The 21,099-nt window shown below is 43.3% G+C and overlaps 1 protein-coding gene across 3 annotated transcripts in view; it reads right to left on the reverse strand.

Moving 5' to 3' along the window:
• Window positions 1-21,099, reverse strand: part of lgals3b (lectin, galactoside binding soluble 3b) — a 39,784-nt gene that overhangs the window by 10,352 nt on the left and 8,333 nt on the right. For all 3 annotated transcript variants that reach the window (XM_059957559.1, XM_059957551.1, XM_059957568.1), the window contains 2 exons: window positions 17,872-17,960; window positions 9,165-9,336 (listed from right to left, as the gene is read on the reverse strand). In XM_059957559.1, coding sequence (XP_059813542.1) covers window positions 9,165-9,336; window positions 17,872-17,960 — 261 coding nt within the window. The remainder of the gene's footprint in view (window positions 1-9,164; window positions 9,337-17,871; window positions 17,961-21,099) is intronic.

A 21,099-nucleotide genomic window follows, 5' to 3' on the forward strand; every position in this document is an offset into this window, starting at 1 on the left:
CAAACAAGTTTAATATATTTCAGCCATTTCTAAATGCTGAATCATTAGACATATTTAGAGACCATGAAAAGGACTTCTTAATAGCAAGAGGTTTCAGAAGTCGATGAGGATGAATAGAGGGTGTAAGGTCTCAGTATGCATCATCTTCTGGAAAGACTACAGCAGTGGGACTGCCAAGACTGTAACATTAACCTGAACTACAGGGTAGGATGCCCACAAAAGAATACAACAGCCCATAGTGAAAATGTGATGGGATGTATAATGAATGCTAGGGAAACAGGACTGAGACAGTAACTTCTGATTATTTTAATGACCGGAAAAAACAAATTCCTTTCAAAAATAAGCAAGGTTAGGGCATTTTCAGAAGGATAGCCAACTTTTTCTTCCATCAGGAATAAACTTGTGATTCATTTACATTTATTATCAAAGAATGTATAAATTATAGAGCCTTGAGATTTGCTTGCTCAGAGGTAGCCACAAAACAAGAAACCCAATAGAACCCAATTAAAAAAACCATAATAAAAGTAAAACACCAACACACGATGCACAAGAGACAGAAAAAAAAATACATGCAAATAATTGAATTTGTCAGGATGCTGGATCCAATCACAGACCCGGTACTGGGCACACAGTGATATTAATTAAGTAACAAATCACGAGGTACAAACAAAGTCAGCATCAAAGTTCAGGCAGAGATCAAAACATCCAGAGAAATCCAAAAACCAGAATTGGGAAACAGGCAGAGTCAGTATTCAGACAGACATGGTTCAGATACAGATGCTGGAAAGGCTCAGGAAAACTCACTGGCACAATCTGGCAACAAACAGCTGACACAGGACTGAAATACACTGAGCAGTAAACAGAGAGGCAGATGATAGGTGGAGCACAATGTGGCAGCAATACAGGTAACAATGAGAAACAGGTGAGAGACGGAGTACTCAGTGATACAGGGGCTGGAGTAGAGCAGGAGTGGGGACAGGAGCAATATGGCAATACAAAACCACAGACTGACAGCGGGGGGGGGGGGAAACACACAAAAAGACAGAGTTCAACTGGAGGTACTGACAGAAGTGAACAGCTTTCCGAATCAAAAATGATTTCTCAGATCTGAACCCCGGAGCATGCCCAAAGCCTCACTTATCAGTTCATCATATTAGCAGGAAGCCAGGGCAGTCTTCATGGCCTCAGCGCCAGGGAGATGACCATCGTGGAGAATGAGCGAAATTAGCTCTCGTCCTGACACCCTGTCTTTTCAGTCTATCTAGGTCAGTGTTTAAACTGACCCAATGACGGAACAGCAAAAGGTTCCAGAGAGGTGTGAACATCGTGGAGAGCGAGCAAAATCAGCTCTCATCTCCGATCTGGGCTGGCATTTAAATTGTCTAAACAGCTCATTGTACCTCACACTAGGACATAGGCATTGCTGCTGTGAAGGGCCTCAGGTCCAGACCACACTGCCCTGTGACTTGCTCCAGCCCCAGATTTCGTCGACAAGTCTGAAGCCACCGTCAAGCTCTTCAAATGAGCTCAGCACCCAGAATGATCCAACTTCGCACCTGGGCCAGCTGCACGAGTATCGGAATTGAGTCTCCTCTGCCCGGGCACTAACTTCTCCTTACGGTGCCCAGAGCAATCCAAGTTTGCTGCTGGGCTGGCTGTATGAGTATCAGAACTGTATCTGCATCGATACATCCCCCAAACTCACCTCACCATCCCTTAGCCTTTGCAATGATAATTTAACACAATTTACATAGAAAACCTACAGCACAATACAGGCCCTTTGGCCCGCAAAGCTGTGCCAAACATGTACTTACCTTAGAACTACCTTGGGTCACCCATAGCCCTCTATTTTTCTAAGCTCCATGTACCTATTCAAGAGTCTCTTAAACGACCCTATCGTATCTGCCTCCATCACCACCGCTGGCAGCCCATTCTACACACTCACCACTCTATGCATAAAAAAAACTTGCACCTGATATCTCCTCTGTACCTACTTCCAAGCACCAAAATTTACCTCAAAAAATGTATTTTTACTGATGTTTGTATTCAGATTTAGTCAGATAATGGCTGGGGGCATGCAAGAACTTAAAACCAGTTGGGACTATAAACTTTAAAGTTAGTCAAGCTAGAAAAAGACATGAGGATATTTAAGCCAAGAAGAAATGAGAAAACATCTCTCCTTGGAGATTCAAATCATTACCATAAATTTAAGCCAAGAAGAAATGAGAAAACATCTCTCCTTGGAGATTCAAATCATTACCATAAATTCTGGTGTATAAGCCGAGAATTTGGCCCTAAATTTTGGCCCTAAAATTAGGGGGTTGGCTTATACAGAGGGTGTCAACTTTGGAAAAAAGAATACACAGAAAACAGGTCGCATTTATTAGCTATTTTTGAATCAAATTCATTCTACTGTCGACGCATAAATTCTTTGAATGGTTTGCTTAAACTCGCATCTAGTGGCTGGAGCACAGACATCAAACCACCGGGGATGACTGCAATGTTTGTAATTTCAGCTTTCAATGCTGCTTTTGTCTCGCCCGACAAGTGCGCTTTGAACACGTCCCAGACAAGTAGTGTCTTTTCCTTCCTGAAACCTTCGGGACGTTGATGCTACACCTCTTTAACCCACTTCAAGCAACCTGCTTCGTCCATCCAGCAGTGTTCTTGAATGTAAACAACACCACCCCATGGGAATTTTCTGAGCATTGTTTTTTGTCTCAACACAAGATCACGTCTATTCATAAATCGGGAGCACCAACTTCGCGTAGCTTTGAAATTTTTGCTGACCTCATGCTGTTTTTCGACCCATTTTAACGCTTGAACTCGAATCATTTCTCCGGTAACAATGTATCCAGATGATCGCTGGTGACTCACGCACTCTAAAACTTCGTCTTCCAGTTCTGGCCACTGGCACTTTGTCCCGTGGTTTGCACATTTCGTCTTTGGCATTTCCCTCAGTGTGTCCTCTGCCTTTCTCCACTCTCTCACTTGTTTCTTGTTTATATTAAACTTCTTAGCAGCTGCAGAATAATTTGTTCCTTTTGCAAAATCAACAACCTTCAGCTTGAAGCCAGCATCATATTGCATTCATTTTAATCTCTTGTATATGGTGGTCGCAAACTCAATACTGAGTACACATACTGATCCCGTCACCCTGTGTTATGTTTTAACGAGATTACGATGGGTGCTAAATGGTTTCATGGGGGTTACATTTCAGAGGATTCTTTTCCATTGGGAACCTAATCCGAAACTTCCCTCCCTGATTTATTTATTAAGAATTCACTTATAACGCTCTACAATGTGTAGGCCTATTTTCTCAGCAGGTACTGGTTCCAGAAATCACAAAATTTCCAGGTTCCGGATCCAGCAAGCTGAGTACTGGCATGTGAGATCTTGTGATCTTTTCCGGTTAAATCAAAAACCTCTACAAGAGGGGTCAGCTTAGACAAAGGTAACATGAAAAAATCACTTTTTTAACCTTGAAAATGGGAGGTCGGCTTATACACTGGAATTTACGATATTTGGAATCCAAGACCCAAGAAATTATGGAAATTCACAACAGAGTCCAAAACTAGTCCGTTGAAAGAAATTATTTTTCTTAAAAGCTCTCAGTGTACAATCAAATATTAAACTGGAACACTTCACAATTAATTTTTAAAATAATACACCCTAAAGCATCCAAATTTAAGGTTATCCTTTCACGTCTTTCAAACAAAAGAGGTGGATTCATTTTCTTCATAAAATAAGTTGATGTATGTTTGTAGTACTGACATTACTTAAGTGCACAGGGCCCCAAGCCATTCTTTCAACCACAAAGATTCAGTTTGAGGTCTTATGTTACTGCAGTTAGTAGCTAGAAGAATGAACGTAAATTAGAAGCAATAGTCAGAATCACAATCAGTTTTAAATATGTGGCATCAGAACATTGCAATACATGATAATATAGAAAAAATACAGTGTATATATATATCAAACACGAGGAAATCTGCAGATGCTGAAAATTCATACAACAACACACACAAAATGCTGGTGGAACACAGCAGGCCAGTCAAGTACTGTCGACGTTTCGGGTGAGACCCTTTGTCAGGACTAACTGAAAGGAAAGGTAGTAAGAGATTTGGAAGTAGTGGGGGGAGGGGGAAATGCGAAATGATAGGAGAAGACCGGAGGGGGTGGGATGAAGCTAAGAGCTGGAAAGGTGATAGGCGAAAGTGATACAGAGCTGGATCCTGGGATGGGAGGCCTCGGGAGAAAGAAAGGTGAGGGGAAGCATCAGAGGGAGATGGAGAACAGGCAAACAACTAAATATGTCAGGGATGGGCTATGAAGGGAAGGAGGGGCATTAATGGAAGTTAGAGAAGTCAGTGTTCATGCCATCAGGTTGGAGACTACCCAGCCGGTATATAAGGTGTTGTTCCTCCAACCTGAGTTTGGATTCATTTTGACAGTAGAGGAGGCCATGGATAGACATATCAGAATGGGAATGGGATGTGGAATTAAAATGTGTGGCTACTGGGAGATCCTGCTTTTTCTGGTGGACCAAGCGCAGGTGTTCAGCGAAATGGTCTCCCAGTCTGCGTTGGGTCTCACCAATATAGAAAAGGCCACACCAGGAGCACCGGACACAGTATACCACACCAGCTGACTCACAGTTGAAGTGTCACCTCACCTGGAAGGACTGTCTGGGGCCCTGAATGGTGGTGAGGGAGGAAGTGTAAGGGCAGGTGTAGCACTTGTTCCGTTCACAAGGATAATTGCCAGGATGGAGATCAGTGGGAAGGGATGGGGGGGGGGGGATGAGTGGACAATGGAGTCGCCTAGGGAGCGATCCCTGCGAAAAGCAGAAAGAGTGGGGGAGGGAAAGATGTGCTCAGTAGTGGGATCCCGTTGGAGGTGGCGGAAGTTACGGAGAATTATACGTTGGACCTGGAGGCTGGTGGGGTGGTAAGTGAGGACAAGGGGAACCCTATCCCGAGTGGGTTGGCAGGTGGATGGGGTGAGGGCAGATGTGCGGAAAATGGGAGATTTCCATTTCTGCACCAATCCCAACCTCACTATAAAACCTGCTGATAAGGAAGGAGCTGTTGTTGTCTGGCGCACTGACCTCTACCTGGCCGAGGCACAGCGACAACTCTCTAATACCTCCTCTTATTTACCCCGATCATGACCTCACTAAGGAGCACCAAGCCATTGTCTCCTATACCATCACCAACCTTATCAGCTCTGGGGATCTCCCATCCACTGCCACAAACCTCATAGTTCCCACACCCCCCACTTCCCGTTTCTACCTCCTACCCAAGATCCACAAACCTGCCTGTCCAGGTAGACCTACTGCCTCAGCTTGCTCCTGCCCCACTGAACTCATTTTTGCATACCTTGACACTGTCTTATCCCCCCTTGTTCAATCTCTTCCCACCTATGTTCGTGACACTTCTCATGCTCTGAATTTTTTCAATGATTTTAAATTCCCTGGCCCCCACCGCCTTATTTTCACCATGGACGTCCAGTCCCTATATACCTCTATCTCCCACCAAGATGGTCTCGAAGCTCTTCGCTTCTTTTTGGATTCCAGACCTAACCAATTCCCCTCTACCACCACTCTCCTCCGTCTAGCAGAATTAGTTCGTACTCTCAATCATTTTTCCTTTGGCTCCTCCCACTTCCTCCAAACCAAGGGTGTAGCCATAGGCACCCGTATGGGTCCCAGTTATGCTTGCCTTTTTGTTGGCTTTGTTGAACAGTCCATGTTCCAAGTTTATACCGGTATCCATCCCCCTTTTTTCCTTCACTACATCGACGACTACATTGGTGCTGCATCCTGCACGCATGCTGAGCTCGTCGACTTCATTAACTTTGCCTCTAACTTTCACCCAGCCCTCAAATTTACCTGGTCCATTTCAGACACCTCCCTCCCCTTTCTTTATCTTTCTGTCTCCATCTCTGGAGACGGCCTATATACTGATATCTACTATAAGCCTACAGACTCTCACAGCTACCTGGACTATTCCTCTTCCCACCCTGTCTCTTGCAAAAATGCTATCCCCTTCTCACAATTCCTCCGTCTCCGCCGCATCTGCTCTCAGGATGAGGCTTTTCATTCCAGGATGAAGGAGATATCTTCCTTTTTTAAAACAAAGGGGCTTCCCTTCGTCCACCATCAACTCTGCTCTCAAATGCATCTCTCCCATTTCCCGCACATCTGCCCTCACCCCATACACCCGCCACCCCACTCGGGATAGGGTTCCCCTTGTCCTCACCTACACCCCACCAGCCTCCAGGTCCAACGTATAATTCTCCGTAACTTCCGCCACCTCCAACGGAATCCCACTACCAAGCACATCTTTCCCTCCTCCCCCCTTTCTGATTTTCACAGGGATCGCTCCCTAAGCGACTCCATTATCCACTCGTACCCCCCAATCCCTTCCCACCAATCTCCCTCCTGGCAATTATCCTTGTGAACGGAACAAGTGCTACACCTGCCCTTACACTTCCTCCCTCACCACCATTCAGGGCCCCAGACAGTCCTTCCAGTTGAGGCGACAGTTCACCTGTGAGTCAGCTGGTGTGGTATACTGCATCCGGTGCTCCCGGTGTGACCTTTTCTATATTGGTAAGACCCAACGCAGACTGGGAGACCATTTCGCTGTACACCTGCGCTCGGTCCACCAGAAAAAGCACGATCTCCCAGTGGCCACACATTTTAATTCCACGTCCCATTCTCATTCTGATATGTCTATCCATGGCCTCCTCTATTGTCAAAATGAATCCAAACTCAGGTTGGAGGAACAACACCTTATATACCGGCTGGGTAGCCTCCAACCTGACGGCATGAACATTGACTTCTCTAACTTCCGTTAATGCCCCTCCTCCCCTTCTTAGCCCATCCCTGACATATTTAGTTGTTTGCCTGTTCTCCATCTCCCTCTGGTGCTTCCCCCCACCTTTCTTTCTCCCGAAGCCTCCCGTTCTATGATACTTTCCCTTCTCCAGCTCTGTATCACTTTCGCCTATCACCTTTCCAGCTCTTAGCTTCATCCCACCCCCTCCGGTCTTCTCCTATCATTTCGCATTTCCCCCTCCCCCCACTACTTTCAAATCTCTTACTATCTTTCCTTTCGGTTAGTCCTGACGAAGGGTCTCGGCCCGAAATGTCTACAGTACTTCTCCTATAGATGCTGCCTGGCCTGCTGTGTTCCACCAGCATTGTGTGTGTTGTTGTATATATATATATATATAAAATTGTTAAATTAAAAATAGTGCAAAAACAGAAATAATAAAAAAGTGAGGTAGTGTTCATGGGTTCAATGTCCATTTAGGAATCGGATAGCAGAGGGGAAGAAGCTGTTCCTGAATCACTGAGTGCGTGTCTTCAGATTTCTGTATCTCCTTCTTGATGGTAACAATGAGAAGAGGGCATGTCCTGGGTGGTGGGGGTCCTTATTAATGGACACCGCCTTTCTGAGGCAGCGCTCCTTGAAGATGTCTTGGATAATACAAAGGCTGGTACCAAAGATGTAGCTCATTTTACAACTTTCTGTAGCTTAATTCAATCCTGTGCAGTAGCCCCGACCACCCCCCCCAATATCAGACAGTGATGCAGCCTGTCAGAATGCTCTCCACTGTACATCTATAGAAGTTTACGAGTGTTTTAGGTGACAAACCAAATCCCTTCAAATTCCTAATGAAGTATAGCCACTGTCTTGCCATCTTTATAGCTGCATCAATCTGTTGCGACCAGGTTAGATCCCTCAGAGATCTTGACACCCAGGAACTTGAAATTGCTCACTCTCTCCACTTCTGATCCCTCTATGAGGATTGGCTTGTGTTCCCTCATCTTACCCTCCCTGAAGTCCTGAGATTGAGTGACAGGTTGTGCTGCAACGCCACTCAACTAGCTGGTATATCTCGCTTCTGTACGCCCTCTAGCCTCCATCTGAAATTCTACCAACAATGGTTGTATCGTCAGCAAATTGACGGATGGCATTTGAGCTAAACTTAGCGTGTCGCTAAGAATAACCATGACTGTATCAGTCATGGTTGTCGAGGAAGTAGAGCAGTGGGCTAAGCACACATCCCTGAGGTGCGCCAGTGTTAATCATCAGCGAGGAGGAAATACTGTCACCAATTCGCGCAGATTGTGGTCTTCTGGTTAGGAAGTTGAAGATCCAATTTCAGAGGGAGGTATAGAGGCCCAGGTTTTATAGCTTATCGATCAGAAATGTAGGGATGCATAAGGCAGGTTTATCAATGAAGGAAAATATCATTTGTGTCTGTTGAAGGCACATTATCTGCATGTGTAAATGAGGGAAGGACAGAGTCGGCACATCATGGAGAGCTGAAGGGCCTGTACTGTGCTGTCGTATTCTATGGTTAACCAATCATGGAAAGAAACCAGGACCCATCACAGAGCAAAAGAATGTCAGGGTTTTTATAGATATTAGCCACACAATCATATTCAAATAACAGGGCAACATCTAAAGACTATGAAATGGGAAACAGTATTAGAGGACCTTGAGGGAGCAGTGTACCCAGACCCAATATGAATACTCTCCACATGTCCCCAAGCACTAATTTTCTTCTTAGATGCATCAAACACTGGCAAAATATAAGATTATTAAGCAGATGTATGATGCCTCTAAAATACAACTATGTTGTATTAAAGGCAACTACCAGTCAAATGGATCACAGAGGCACAAAAATCTGATATATTAAATACTTCATAATATTTACAGCCAGCTCCATTGGGTTCAGATACCATGTGTGGTGGTAAATGGAAGTACAGGACAACGCATCAGCCTTTTTGCTTATTCTTAGGCCTTAGAACAAGGCCTCCGTCCTGCATTGCTCCATTTTTCTAGGTGCCCATGCTGCATTACAAAGTCAGTAGAAACCCTCCCTCGTGGTCACTTCAGGAATCCTGCCAGCAACCTGCTGTAATTATGCATCAGCTTGCTACCCAGGAAACTGCTGATCCAGGTTGCTCAGGAAGACATGGATGGGGATTTCCCATATCCAAAGCATCCAACCATTTTAACCATTTTTAATTAGTTAAAATCAAATAATATCATTTTTTTTCTACTAGCATGCCACAATATTAGTTTTTTTTGGGGGGGCAACTAGTCATCAATAAAAGAGGAAGATATATAGTGTAGTCTACTTACCTCAAAACGTTCTCCTTTCCTGAATGGAAAGTGTGGTATAGCTCTTTCCTCATTACCCCAAACATTATTGATCTTGCTATTTCGAACAATAACCTGATGATGGCCATCTTCCCTGAAGCGAACGTTAAAATGGAAAACAATATCCTGGCCGGCACAGACATTAATGGCAAACCTATGAAAATAAAAGGTAAACAAAAAATTGTTCTGCTTTCTATTTTATGTGCACCAGTAAGCAAGTCATTCAACTTAAGAGGTATGTTTGCATATCTTCAAATGAGGTAGAAGGCTATTTGGCCGACTAAATCCACTCAGCCAATCCTATTCATTTAATTCTACTTATTTCCCTGTAATGATTATAGTATAACCTATCCTCTCTCAGATAAATTGGCCTACCAATTCTCCTACTACTCACAATTATGAGGCAATTTACAATGGTTACTTAATTTATCTTGTTGACTGTGTGAGGGAGAGATTGCAAGAAAATCCAGTTGGTCACAGGAAGAACATGCAAACTCCACACAAAAAAAAGCACCAGAACTCTGTCACAGACTGCGGTGGAGGCCAAGTCCGTGTGTATACTTAAGGTGGAAGTTGATAGTTTCCTAATCAAAGGTTATGGCGAGAGGGCAAGTATATGGGGTTAAGTAGGATCTGGGATCTGCCATGATGGAATGTTGGAGCAGAATCAGAATCAGGTTTATTATCACCGGCATAGGCATGAAATTTGTTAACTTAGCAGCAGTACTTCAATCCAATACATAATATAAAAGAAGGTAATAATAACAATGAATACATCAATTACAAAATATGTATATTGAATAGATTTTTTAAAATGTGCGAAAAACAGAAACAAAAAGTTAAAAAAAAAGTGAGGTAGTATCCAAGAGTTCAATGTCCATTTAGGAATCGGGTGGCAGAGGGGAAGAAGCTGTTCCTGAATCGCTCAGTGTGTGTCCTCAGGCTTCTGTACCTCCTATGTGATGGTAACACTGAGAAAAGGGCATGTCCTGGGTGCTAGGAGTCCTTAATAATGGACAGTCCCGTGCAGTAGCCCCTCCATACCAGACAGTGATGCAGCCTGTCAGAATGCTCTCCACAATACATCTATAGAAGTTTGAGTGTATTTGTTGATATGCCAAATCTCTTCAAACTCCTAATGAAGTATAGCCGCTGTCTTGCCTTCTTTGTGACTACATCGATATGTTGGGAGTGGGGCTCAATGGGCTGAATGTCCTAATTCTGCTCCTTTGTCTTATGGTCTTGCAATCTAACTCTGATAACACAGTTTACTGGAGCTGTGTAACAGTCACCCTCACTAGTATAAATTAGGAGCAGGCAACTCTGCCATGGACAGTCCCAAACTCAATTGTGAAAGGAGGGTGCTTGGGCATGGGGCTAGCAACCCCATCCCAAAAAACCCAGAGCTACAGAAACACCCAGCTGAAGCTCCAAAGACCTCATCTCTAGGACAGGAAGAATCTTCTTCTAGGAGACGTATGAAGTTGTGTGGTGAAAGGGGAAGCTAACAGCCTATGCCCCAGTAGAGGTGATGGCCTTAAGGAGAAGAAAAAGAATGAGCAACTCCCTCAATCCTTCAAGCCTGGTCCACTATTCATCTGATTGTGATCATCACTCTGCATCTCAGACCCTGTGCAAGGTGCAGCATGGTAGGCTGGCCCAGAGGTTGGAATGCACGGGATGCAGGGCAGGTTAGCAAAACTGGCTTGGTGGTAAGAGCCAGAAGGTGGTTGGAGAGAGCTGTTTTTCAGATTGGAGGTCTGCGACCATTCATATGCCACAGGGATTGGTGCTGGGTCCTTCGCTGTCTGTCTTATGTATTAATGATTTGAATGAGAGTGTAGGTAGCAGGATTGCCAAGTTTGCAGATGACAACAAAATTGGTGATACAGTGGACAGTGAAGAAGGTTGTCCAAGGTTACAATGCAATATATGTCATCCAGGATTAACGTGGACAAGGTGATGTATTTGAAAATTTAAACCAGGTCAGGGCATTTGCAGGAAATAGCAGAGTACTGAGGAAAGTTGTTGAGCAGAGAGACCATGGTGTACAAGTACATATCATCGGCTGAGGAGGAACAGGAAAATGAAGACGTTGTCTCCACAGATGTTATCTGACTTGCTGTGCTCCTCCCAGTGGATTGAAGTGGTCATAAACTCTAGTAACCATGCCTGTGGCAGTTGTTTCAAGAATGGAATGGTTGAATGGAAGTAGCTATTCTTGAAATACTACGTTCCAGTTATCTGGATGAGCCAGAGCAGAGTGAAGAGCCAAAGAAATCACATCTGCTCTTGACCTGTTGTGGGTATAGGCAAACTGACGTGGATCCAGATCATCTCGGAGATACAGGAACTAATTTCCATCACAGTCAATCTCTTCATTTCAGTTAATGTAATCACTACTAGACAGAAGTCACTGGGATAGATCCCATGCTGTTCTTGGGTACCTGTACAACAGATGCCTTTTTGAAGAGATCGGAACTTCAGACCACAGGAGGGAGACATTGAATGTACTCTTTACACAAAGAGTACTTATTTTCTGGAAAGAACTGCCAGAAGAAATGGTAGAGGCAGGAACAATAATAATATTTAAGAAGCATCTGCACAGGTACTCAAACAAGGAATATTATTACAAAATGGCAGTGATAACACTTAGCGTGCAGCTCCGAAGGGAATCATCAAATATTCCCGTTTGGGACTACCACAGCTGAAATCCACAGTAGGCACACTGTGTACTATGTACTTAAGTAAGCAACATCATTTTAAGACTTTTAAAAAACTATTCATCCTTACAATAGGAAGGCCCTGGACAGCAAAATCAGGTTATGAGTGCAGTTCCCCTTTAAGAAAAAGGAAGTGAGGAAAGCAGGTACAATTGTAATACAGAACCCTTGGACCCCCACTCTCCATTATTCTGCTTGCAAATGTACAGTCTCTGGAAAATAAAATTGAAGACCTCAGAACAAGGTTGGAACACCGGAGTGACATCAGGGACTGCTGTGTTAGAAACATGGCCCACACCCACCATTTTGAACACCGCACTGCAGTCCAAGGACTTTGCCATCCACCACAAAGACAGAAATGCTCAGCTTTTACAGGTAGAGGAGGCAGAGCATGCTTCATGATTAACTCACTGTGTTGCACAAACTTGACAGTTCTGTCTCATCCCTGCTTACCCGACCTGGAACACCTCGTGGTCAAGTGTGCCCATTCTATCTGCCAGGGGAGTTTTCTGCCATCATCCTGGTAGCGATGTACATTCCACCCCAGGCCAAGGAACTGGAGGAGCTGATCACCATGATCAGCAGTCACGAAACAGCGCACCCCGATGTTTTTCCTATCATTGCTAGCATTTCAACCAGAAAACGTCTCTGACAAACAACCACCAACATATCACCTGCGGAACCAGAGGAGCCAACACACTTGACCACTGCCATACCACCATCAAGAATGCTTACTGTGCTATCTCACACTGTGGAAAATCTGATAACTTGGCTGTACTGCTACTCCTGGTGAACAGCCAAAGACTAAAGACTGCAGCACCAATGGTGAGGACCAAGAAGGCATGGTCAGGGGAGGCAGAGGAGTGCTGACAGGACTGCTCTGAGTCGGTGGACTGGACAACATTCAGGGATTCATCTTCGAATCTGAACAAGTGTGCCACAATTGTCATGACATCATCAACACTTGTGTGGACGAGTGTGTGCCTTTGAAAACATAGCAGACATACCCAAACTAAATCCCGTGGATGAACCAGGAGATACGTAGTCTGCTGAATACTAGGTCAGTGGCATTTAAGACTGGTGATCCACAACAATGTAACAAGTCCAGGAACACCTTGGGAGAACTATTTTAAGAATTCCAATTGAAGTTAGAGATGGAATTGGATGCATGTCAGCCTCTGACAGGGTTTGCAGGCCATTACTTTCTACATGGCAAAACCTAACATCATCAATGGCTGTGATTCTTCACTCCCAGTTGAGCTCAACACCCTTCATGCAAGCTTTGAAAGGGAGAATAAAAATACACTTGTGTGAATCCCCACAGCATCTGTTGGCCCTGTGATCTCTGTCTCGGAGGCAGACATCAGAACATCTTTCAAGAGGGTGAACTGTCGCAAGGTGTCAGACCCTGATGGTGTAACTGGTAGGGCAGTGAAGACCTGAGCAAACTAACTGGCCTGAGTATTCCAGGACATCTTCACCCTCTCACTGCTGCAGTCAGAGGTTCCTACCCGCTTCAAAAGGACGAGAATTCTAACAGGGTTCAAGAAGAACGGGGTGAGCTGCTCAGTGACTATTGTCCAGTGGTGTATTATCTGCTGTGATGAAGACATTTGAGAGATTGGTGATGACTGCCTAAGCAAGGACCTGGACCCACTACAATTTGCCAGTCACCACAGTAGGCCTACAGCAGATGCAATCTCACTGGCTCTCCACTTGGCCTTGGATCACCTGGACAGAAGTGATACCCATGTTAGGCTGCTGTTTATTGGTTACAGCTCAGCATTTAACACCATCATACCCTCAGTACTAATCAACAAGCTCCAAAGCCTGGACCTCTGTTTCTCGCTCTGCAAATAGATCCTTGACTTCCTCATCAGGAGAACACAGTCAGTGCGGATTGGAAATAACATCTCCTACTCACTGACAATCAACATTGGCAAGCTTCAAAGATGCGCTGCCCTGGATGACCGTGCAAAAAGGCACGGCTCAAATACTATCTATAAATTTGCCGATGACACAACTATTGTTGGCAGAATTTTAGGTAGTTAAGAAGTAGTGTACAGGAGTAAAACAGATCAGTTTGTTGAGTAGTGTTGCAACAACAACCTTGCATACAAAGTCAGTAAGACCATGAAATTGATTGTGGACTTCAGAAAGGGGAAGTCGAGGGAACACAGGGCCCAACATATTGCTGGAATTACAGAGAAGGCACAACAGCAGTTATATTTCATTAAGAGTTTGAGGAGACTTATGTCACCAGAGACTCTAGCAACTTTCACAGATGCACCATGGAGAGCATCTTAACTAGATGCATTACAGTCTGGTATGGAGGAGCCACTCCAAAGGATCGGAAAAAGCTGCAGAAAGTTACAAACTCATCCAGCTCCATCATGGCCACTAGCTTCTCCAGCATCAAGGACAACTTCAAAAGACAACGCCTCAAAAAGGTAGCATCCATCATGAAGGACACTTATCACTCACGGCATGCCTTCTTATTTCTGCCATCAAGGAGATACAGGAGACTGAAGACACACACCCAGTGTTTTTGGAACATTTTCTTTCCCACAACTTTCTGAATGGGCAATGAATCCAGTTATACCACCTCACTATTTTTTTCTTTTTTTTTGCTTTTTGCCAAAATTAATTAAAATTTTAATATATATTTCTTATTACAATTTACAGTTTTTATTATGCACTGCATTGTACTGCTGCTGCAAAACAACATATTTCAATACATATGCCAGTGACATTAAACCTGATTCTGAAATATTGCAGGCATGCGGAATCACAATAGATTGGCACAATTGTCAGCATACAGACAGTCGACCGAATGGCCTGTTCTTGTGCTGTATAACTCTACTCCAGTTAACCTTTCAACTGTTGCTAATCAAGAGTCTGCCTTAAAGTCATTCAGAATTCTTTCACAGTCTTTTGAGGAAGAAAATTCATGACCCCCTAAGGGACAAAAAATCCTTCTTGTCTTAAATGAGTGATCCCTTTCAACCAGGCATGCTTCATTCTACATTTTACTACAAGGAACTGACTCCTCGTATGAAAATCTATCATGCCAAGATTCCTCAGGGATCAAACTCCTCTCAGTCTTTTAAACTCCATGGAAGACAAGCTTGGCCAGTCTAATCTTTCTGCAGAAGACAACCCACACATTCCATGTACTGGCCCTGTAGTTGTGCTCCACACATTTCAAACACCGTTGTTGACCTAACCCTTATTATTTAAGAAACAAAAGTTAGACAAAGCTGGAGTTCATGGTTACTGTTCTGCAGAGAGAGAACATCATGAACCTGTTCCACTTCTGGTCTTCCTACATCAAATGGCTCAGTTGAACACCTCCACTAATTCACTACTAGGAAGGAACACAGAGGCACAAGGCTCTAACCTACATTGAATGTCATGTTCCAAGAAGGAAATACTCACTCTTTCTAAGCTTGTAGCTTCCCTTTCTGCAAATCCACTATAGAAGTAGGCATAGATGGAACTTGTCTTCTGTGTTAATTATAGAGATTTTGACAAAGCACAGTATGGAGGCTCATGGTGTTTCTCCCAGTCAAGGTGTCTCAAACTCGGGTCATGAACTCAAAATAAGTAGTCGATAGTTGATATTCCAAGATGGTGGCACGACGCAGCTTGCAGCGGCCACTACGGAGCTGATTATCTGTTATTTGTGAAGCGGGGTGCCGTGTGCTATCATTGCCTTCTTCATTGCTGCTGCTGCTGTGAGGTCCGGGTCTCTGCTGGGAAGAACAGGCCCCCAGTCCTCGGGGTCGCGTTGCCGATGGCCGTTGGTGGGGGCGTCTTAATAAGCTCGGCAGAGGATGGTGCTCAGAGAAGCTGTGCCAGAGGGGATGGTCGGAGGCTCGGAGGTTCGACGGACTTGGAGTCTGCTGCGGTCAGGTCACTTTCAGTGTGTGTTGCGTCTGCGAGGCCGAGTTCGACAGAGCTTTCACTGTGTGTTGCGTCTGCGAGGCTGAGTCAGGCGGCGCCATGGAAGTCCATAGCAGGAGTATTCCCTTCTGCCGCCTGCGTGGGATGACGAGTCTATTGGGACCCTGAGGACTTGTGGAAACCGTATGGTAGTTTCTTTGGAACTTAGTCTTTCAACATCTTTGGACTATTTTTACTGTGCCCATGGTCTGTTTTTTTTAATCAATTAAGCTATTGTTTGCACTGTTATAACTATATGTTGTAATTATGTGGTTTTGTGCAGGTCTTGTAGCTTTAGGTTTTGGTCTTGTTTTGTCTGGTGGGAGTGGAGCTCCTTTCCGGGGAACGCGCTAAAATGGTAGTGCGATATAAATACGCAGCAGCCTCTCCGGACTCTGGATTAGGGATTGCCAAATGTTATGTGGATTTTCTGGTGTAGTCTGTTTTGTGATATCATTCTGGAGGAACGTTGTCTCATTTTTTAACTGCATTGCATTTGTGGTTTCTAAATGACAATAAACTGAATCTGAATCTGATAGTCGAAGACTGAGAAGGAGAAATCCTTTCACTCAGGAGGTGATGAATCTAGAGAATTCTCTGCCTTGGAGGACTGCTTAGTTGCTGATTTCATTCAAATCAGATGTAAATAGATTGAAAGATATCTAAAGGAGTCAAAGGATAGGCTTTAATGCAGGGAAATGGCACTGGGGTAGAAAATTACTCGTGATGAACAGTAAGCCAATATTAAATGAACTGGATGGCCTATCTTGCTCCTATTTTTATGTCTTTTATGTTATATTTGAGTTTCTGGTAGGTGAATTCTCCCTCGTTTCTCTGGGCCAAAACTCAGTATCACTCTTTCAGTCAACTCACATTCAAATACCATCATTCCTTGCTGTAGGTGAGATGACATAGCAACAGGGAATCATAGAACAATGGGGGATGAATGAGCTGCAAATTCTCAGCAGTGAAGAGAACCAATCATAAAGTTACTAAAGACGACTTTGAAAAGAATTTTAAAGAAGAAACACGGCTAAATGCAAGGGCCAGAAATAACAGCCAGCTTCCTCAAAATTACAACTCATTTTAAACACAAGGAAAGCTCTTCCCTTTGTGCAGATGTTAATGAAGTGTGTGGTTGCTTCACTGGATTTGTAGTGGACCTCAACACGGAGCAAGAGTGGACCACTCAGCCCCTTGAGCACGTCCTACCATGCAGTATGATCATGGCCCCATATACTTAATTCATGTCTAGACAAAAAGTGAAGGGACCAGTCAATGCATTTTAGAAATACATCTTGCATTGGAGGTGGCAGAAGAAAGAGAAGCAGCAATACATTGGCTTCTAGACATTACCAACAAAATGAAGATAACAGCTTTCCATTACTTCCAGGGTGTGAAAGAGATTAACTGGACTAACCATTTGACCAAACAGCAAGGAAACACATAAAGGTTGAATTGTTCTCTGTTGGTGGCATATGGCAGAGTTAATCTCATTAAGTACATAACAGCAAAAGATATAGAAGCAGAATTCAACCATTTGGCCCATCAAGTCTGCTTTGCCATTTCATCATGGCTAATCTAATTTACCTCTCAGCCTCAATCTCCTGCCTTCTCCCCATATCCCTTCATGCCCTAACCAATCAAGAATCCACAAACCTCTGCCTTAAATATACATAAAGACTTGGCCTCCACAGCTACCTTGGCAAAAAATTCCACAGATTCGCCATTCTCTGGCTGAAGAAATTCCATCTCAACTCCGTTCTAAAAGGATGCCCCTCTGAGGCTGTGAGTGTTAGACTCTACCACCACAGGAAACATCACCTCCACATCCACTCTGTCAAGGCCTTTCACCAGTTTCAGAGGCTGAGAAATACTATAGAAATAGGATGAGCCACATTTTTGAGCAAGGTGTTTGTCCCAATAAACAGCAAACAATTGACCAATATCCATACAGAAGTTAAAAACATCATGTCATATATTAAATACGTTTTGAAACACGGTAAAACACCAAAACTTACTTGTCAATATTCATATTGATAGTTCCTTCAACTGTCAGCATCTTCCCTGGAATCCAACCTCCTTGAAATGGAATTTCAAAAGGTAGTGTCTGTAAGTGCCAAGTAAAAATAAAATCTAAGAATATGAAGTAAAAAATATACACACCTCCAGTGAAATAATTCTGAACCATAAGTAGTTTCAAGATGCTAAATTGACCTCATTTATACTTAAGCAAAGGTTTAGGAAGGGAAAAGTAAACAATTTTTAGAGCTTCCTCAAATTGACTTCTTATTTAAATTTTATACTTCTAAGCCACAGGAAACTTAATGAAAATAATCCCACTCCCTAAGAATGTTGATCGATCCTGCTCTAAGTCAGTCGCTCCAAGTGCTAGTCCCAGTGTTGCATTATTTTCAGATCTGCAAACTTAGCAGTGTTGCTTCCTCAGTCATTCCAGTGGAACAATCCATAGGTAATGACTAGGATACAAGCAATGGAAAGTACGGCCCCACCCACATACCAGCTGAAGGCCTTCCACAAAGAGTGCTCTCATCTAGGTCTTTCAGTTGTTCCCCAATGTCTCCAGTCAAAGAATTGACAAAGTCCAAAAATATTAGACATTCAAAAATATCTAAAAACAAAATAATTTCAGAAAACATTTAATTGCTATTATTTAAAAACTTTGCTAGATGTGCGAGGTATGACTAGCATAAAGCTGGCTGAGAGTGGACATATAAAATGTATCTAGTCCTTTTGCTCAGTAACTTACATAACACGTCTCATCTCGTTAGTAAGGTCAAGAATGGAGCAAGGGGCCAGTCAAAGTAATTTTTTTAAATCAAAGGACAAATATGTTACCATATACTATCTTGAGATTCATTTTCTTGCAGGTATTTATAGGAATATGAAGAATTACAATATATTTATTAAAAACCTATACATAATCAAAGACACAAACAGCCAAAGTGTGGAAGGAAACAAACTGCAAATAATAAAACAAGTAAATAATACTGAGAACATGAGTTGTGGTGTCCTTGATAGTTAGTCTGTAGGTTGTGTCATCAATTCAGAGTTGTGGTGAGTGAAGTTATCCACGCCAGTTCAGGAGCATGATGGTTGAGTAAAGACTGTTTCTGAACCTGCTGGTGTGTAACCCAAGGCTCCTGTATCTCATGCCTGATGGTAGTAGTGAGAATAGAGCATGACCTGGATAGTGGGGGTCCTTGATGATGGATGCTGCTTTCTTATGGTTGCACTCCATGTAAATGTGCACAATGGTGGGGAGGGTTTAGTCTGTGAAGGATTTGACTGTATCCACCACTTTCTGACAACTTTTCCACCTCTGGACATAGCTGTTTCTATACCAGGCCATGATGCAACCAGTTAGGATACTCTCCACTGTGCATCTATAGAAGTTTGTCGAAGTTTTATGTGATGTGCCAAATCTACACAAACTTTAAGAAAGTAGAGATGCTGTTGTGTGTTCTTTGTGATACACTAGTGTGCTGGTTCAGGACAGATCCTCTGATATGGAACTTAAAGTTACCGACTCGCTCTACCTCCGATCCCCTTATGAGGACTGGCTTATGGACCTACACCTTCTTCCTCCTATATCAGCTGTTTTGTTTTGTTGACTTTGAGTGAGAGGTTGTTTTGTGGCACTATTCAGTTAGATTTTCAGTTTCCCCCTATATGCCAATTTGTCATCGCCTTGAATTTGGTCAACTGTCATCATTTAGTCCAGAATTGACAATTTGCAGGTGAGATGACTTTCCAGAGGTCATAGCTAGACTGCTTATATTTTCCTGGATCACCAATCTTGAATTCCACTGATCTAGCTTCCAACAATTTTGAATCTCTTGGTTCATCCAGAATTTCTGGTTGAAGAAGACTAAATGACGTTCTGGAGTACACACTCATCTATGAGTGGCTTTTAAAAGGTCATGACAATTGTGGTGTATTCATTCAGGTTCTCTATGAGTTCATGAACATGGTCTAGTCCACTGACTTGAAGCAGCCCCACAGCCCCTCATCTGCCCCCCATGAGTACCATTTTGCTGTCCTTACTCTGGCATCCTGCTCCTTTGTGTCTGCCTAAATGCAGGTAGGAGAAGGGCAGCCAGATAGTCAGATTTCCTGAAATTTAGTCAAAGAACGGAACAGCAGGTCTTTTTTTATGGTAGTGTAGCAGTAATCGAGTGTGCTGCAGGTGATGTGCTGATGGTAGCTGAGCGGAGATTTTTTTTTCAGTTAGCCTGATTTACGTCCTCAGCAGTTCTGTGAAAGGTGTCAGGGTAGGCCATTTCTCATTTGTTAATCATGGCACTCAAAATACAAGTGCCTGCTAGGCATCTTCCTTTGGCAGTATGTAAGCTACAGTTAGGGAGAACAAGAGCGAGGCACAACTGTTGCACAAACATCAACCTCCAGCATTATTCGGACTATGTTGCTATAGAGTGGAAGCTCAGAAACATGCCATTACTGTTTGTCAACAGTTTTCCCCAGTTAAGAGCATGTTCCAGTTCATTACTTTTATCCTGAGTGGATCTACATGTATATTTTGCATTCATATTGATGGATTTTACTGGAACAGTGAAGAGAAACATACTAAACTGCCTTTCCCCTATTGTAGGCAAAACACCAGGTTTGCATGGCTGTAAGCCTGAGAGAGACAATCTTAAAGTGCATAGTAAGGTGACTGATTGTTGCATTTGTGTAATACATACCAACCGGGTCAAAAGAATGTCTTACTCATTTCATTGTAAACAAATATTTAAGAGGCAACACAAGTCTTAATTACAGTCAAAAATTATTCTGAAACCGAAAAACAACTCTAATTAAATTTTGGAGTTTATTCAGTCAGAACTTAGCTGTGGCTGGAGGTATAAATGCTTTTAGATTAAAAAGTGTAAGTTCTGTTTGTCCTTATTTTCCTTTGCATTTATTTTCCTGTATGCAATTTGACCTAAAATTCAATTATTAACTAATGTTAATTACTTCCTGGTTCAAACAGCGTGCTACCAGTTGAACAAAGTCTTCAGTCCTATTGCTCAACAGGACCCAGAACCCTGCATTCAGCAGCGACTAAATGGACATAACCACACTGGCACAGAATTTCTTTAAAGCGCCAAAACATTCTTCTACCCATCAAGTCTGTCTGGAGTGAATATTCCAGTGACAAGAATCTCTTGCTGCCCTTCTCCTGCAGCAAGCTGGAGAATAACTTTCAAATCCTGTCCCTGGAAAAA

Source organism: Hypanus sabinus, chromosome 2 (genome assembly GCF_030144855.1).
Source record: "Hypanus sabinus isolate sHypSab1 chromosome 2, sHypSab1.hap1, whole genome shotgun sequence".
NCBI classification, from domain to species: domain Eukaryota; kingdom Metazoa; phylum Chordata; class Chondrichthyes; order Myliobatiformes; family Dasyatidae; genus Hypanus; species Hypanus sabinus.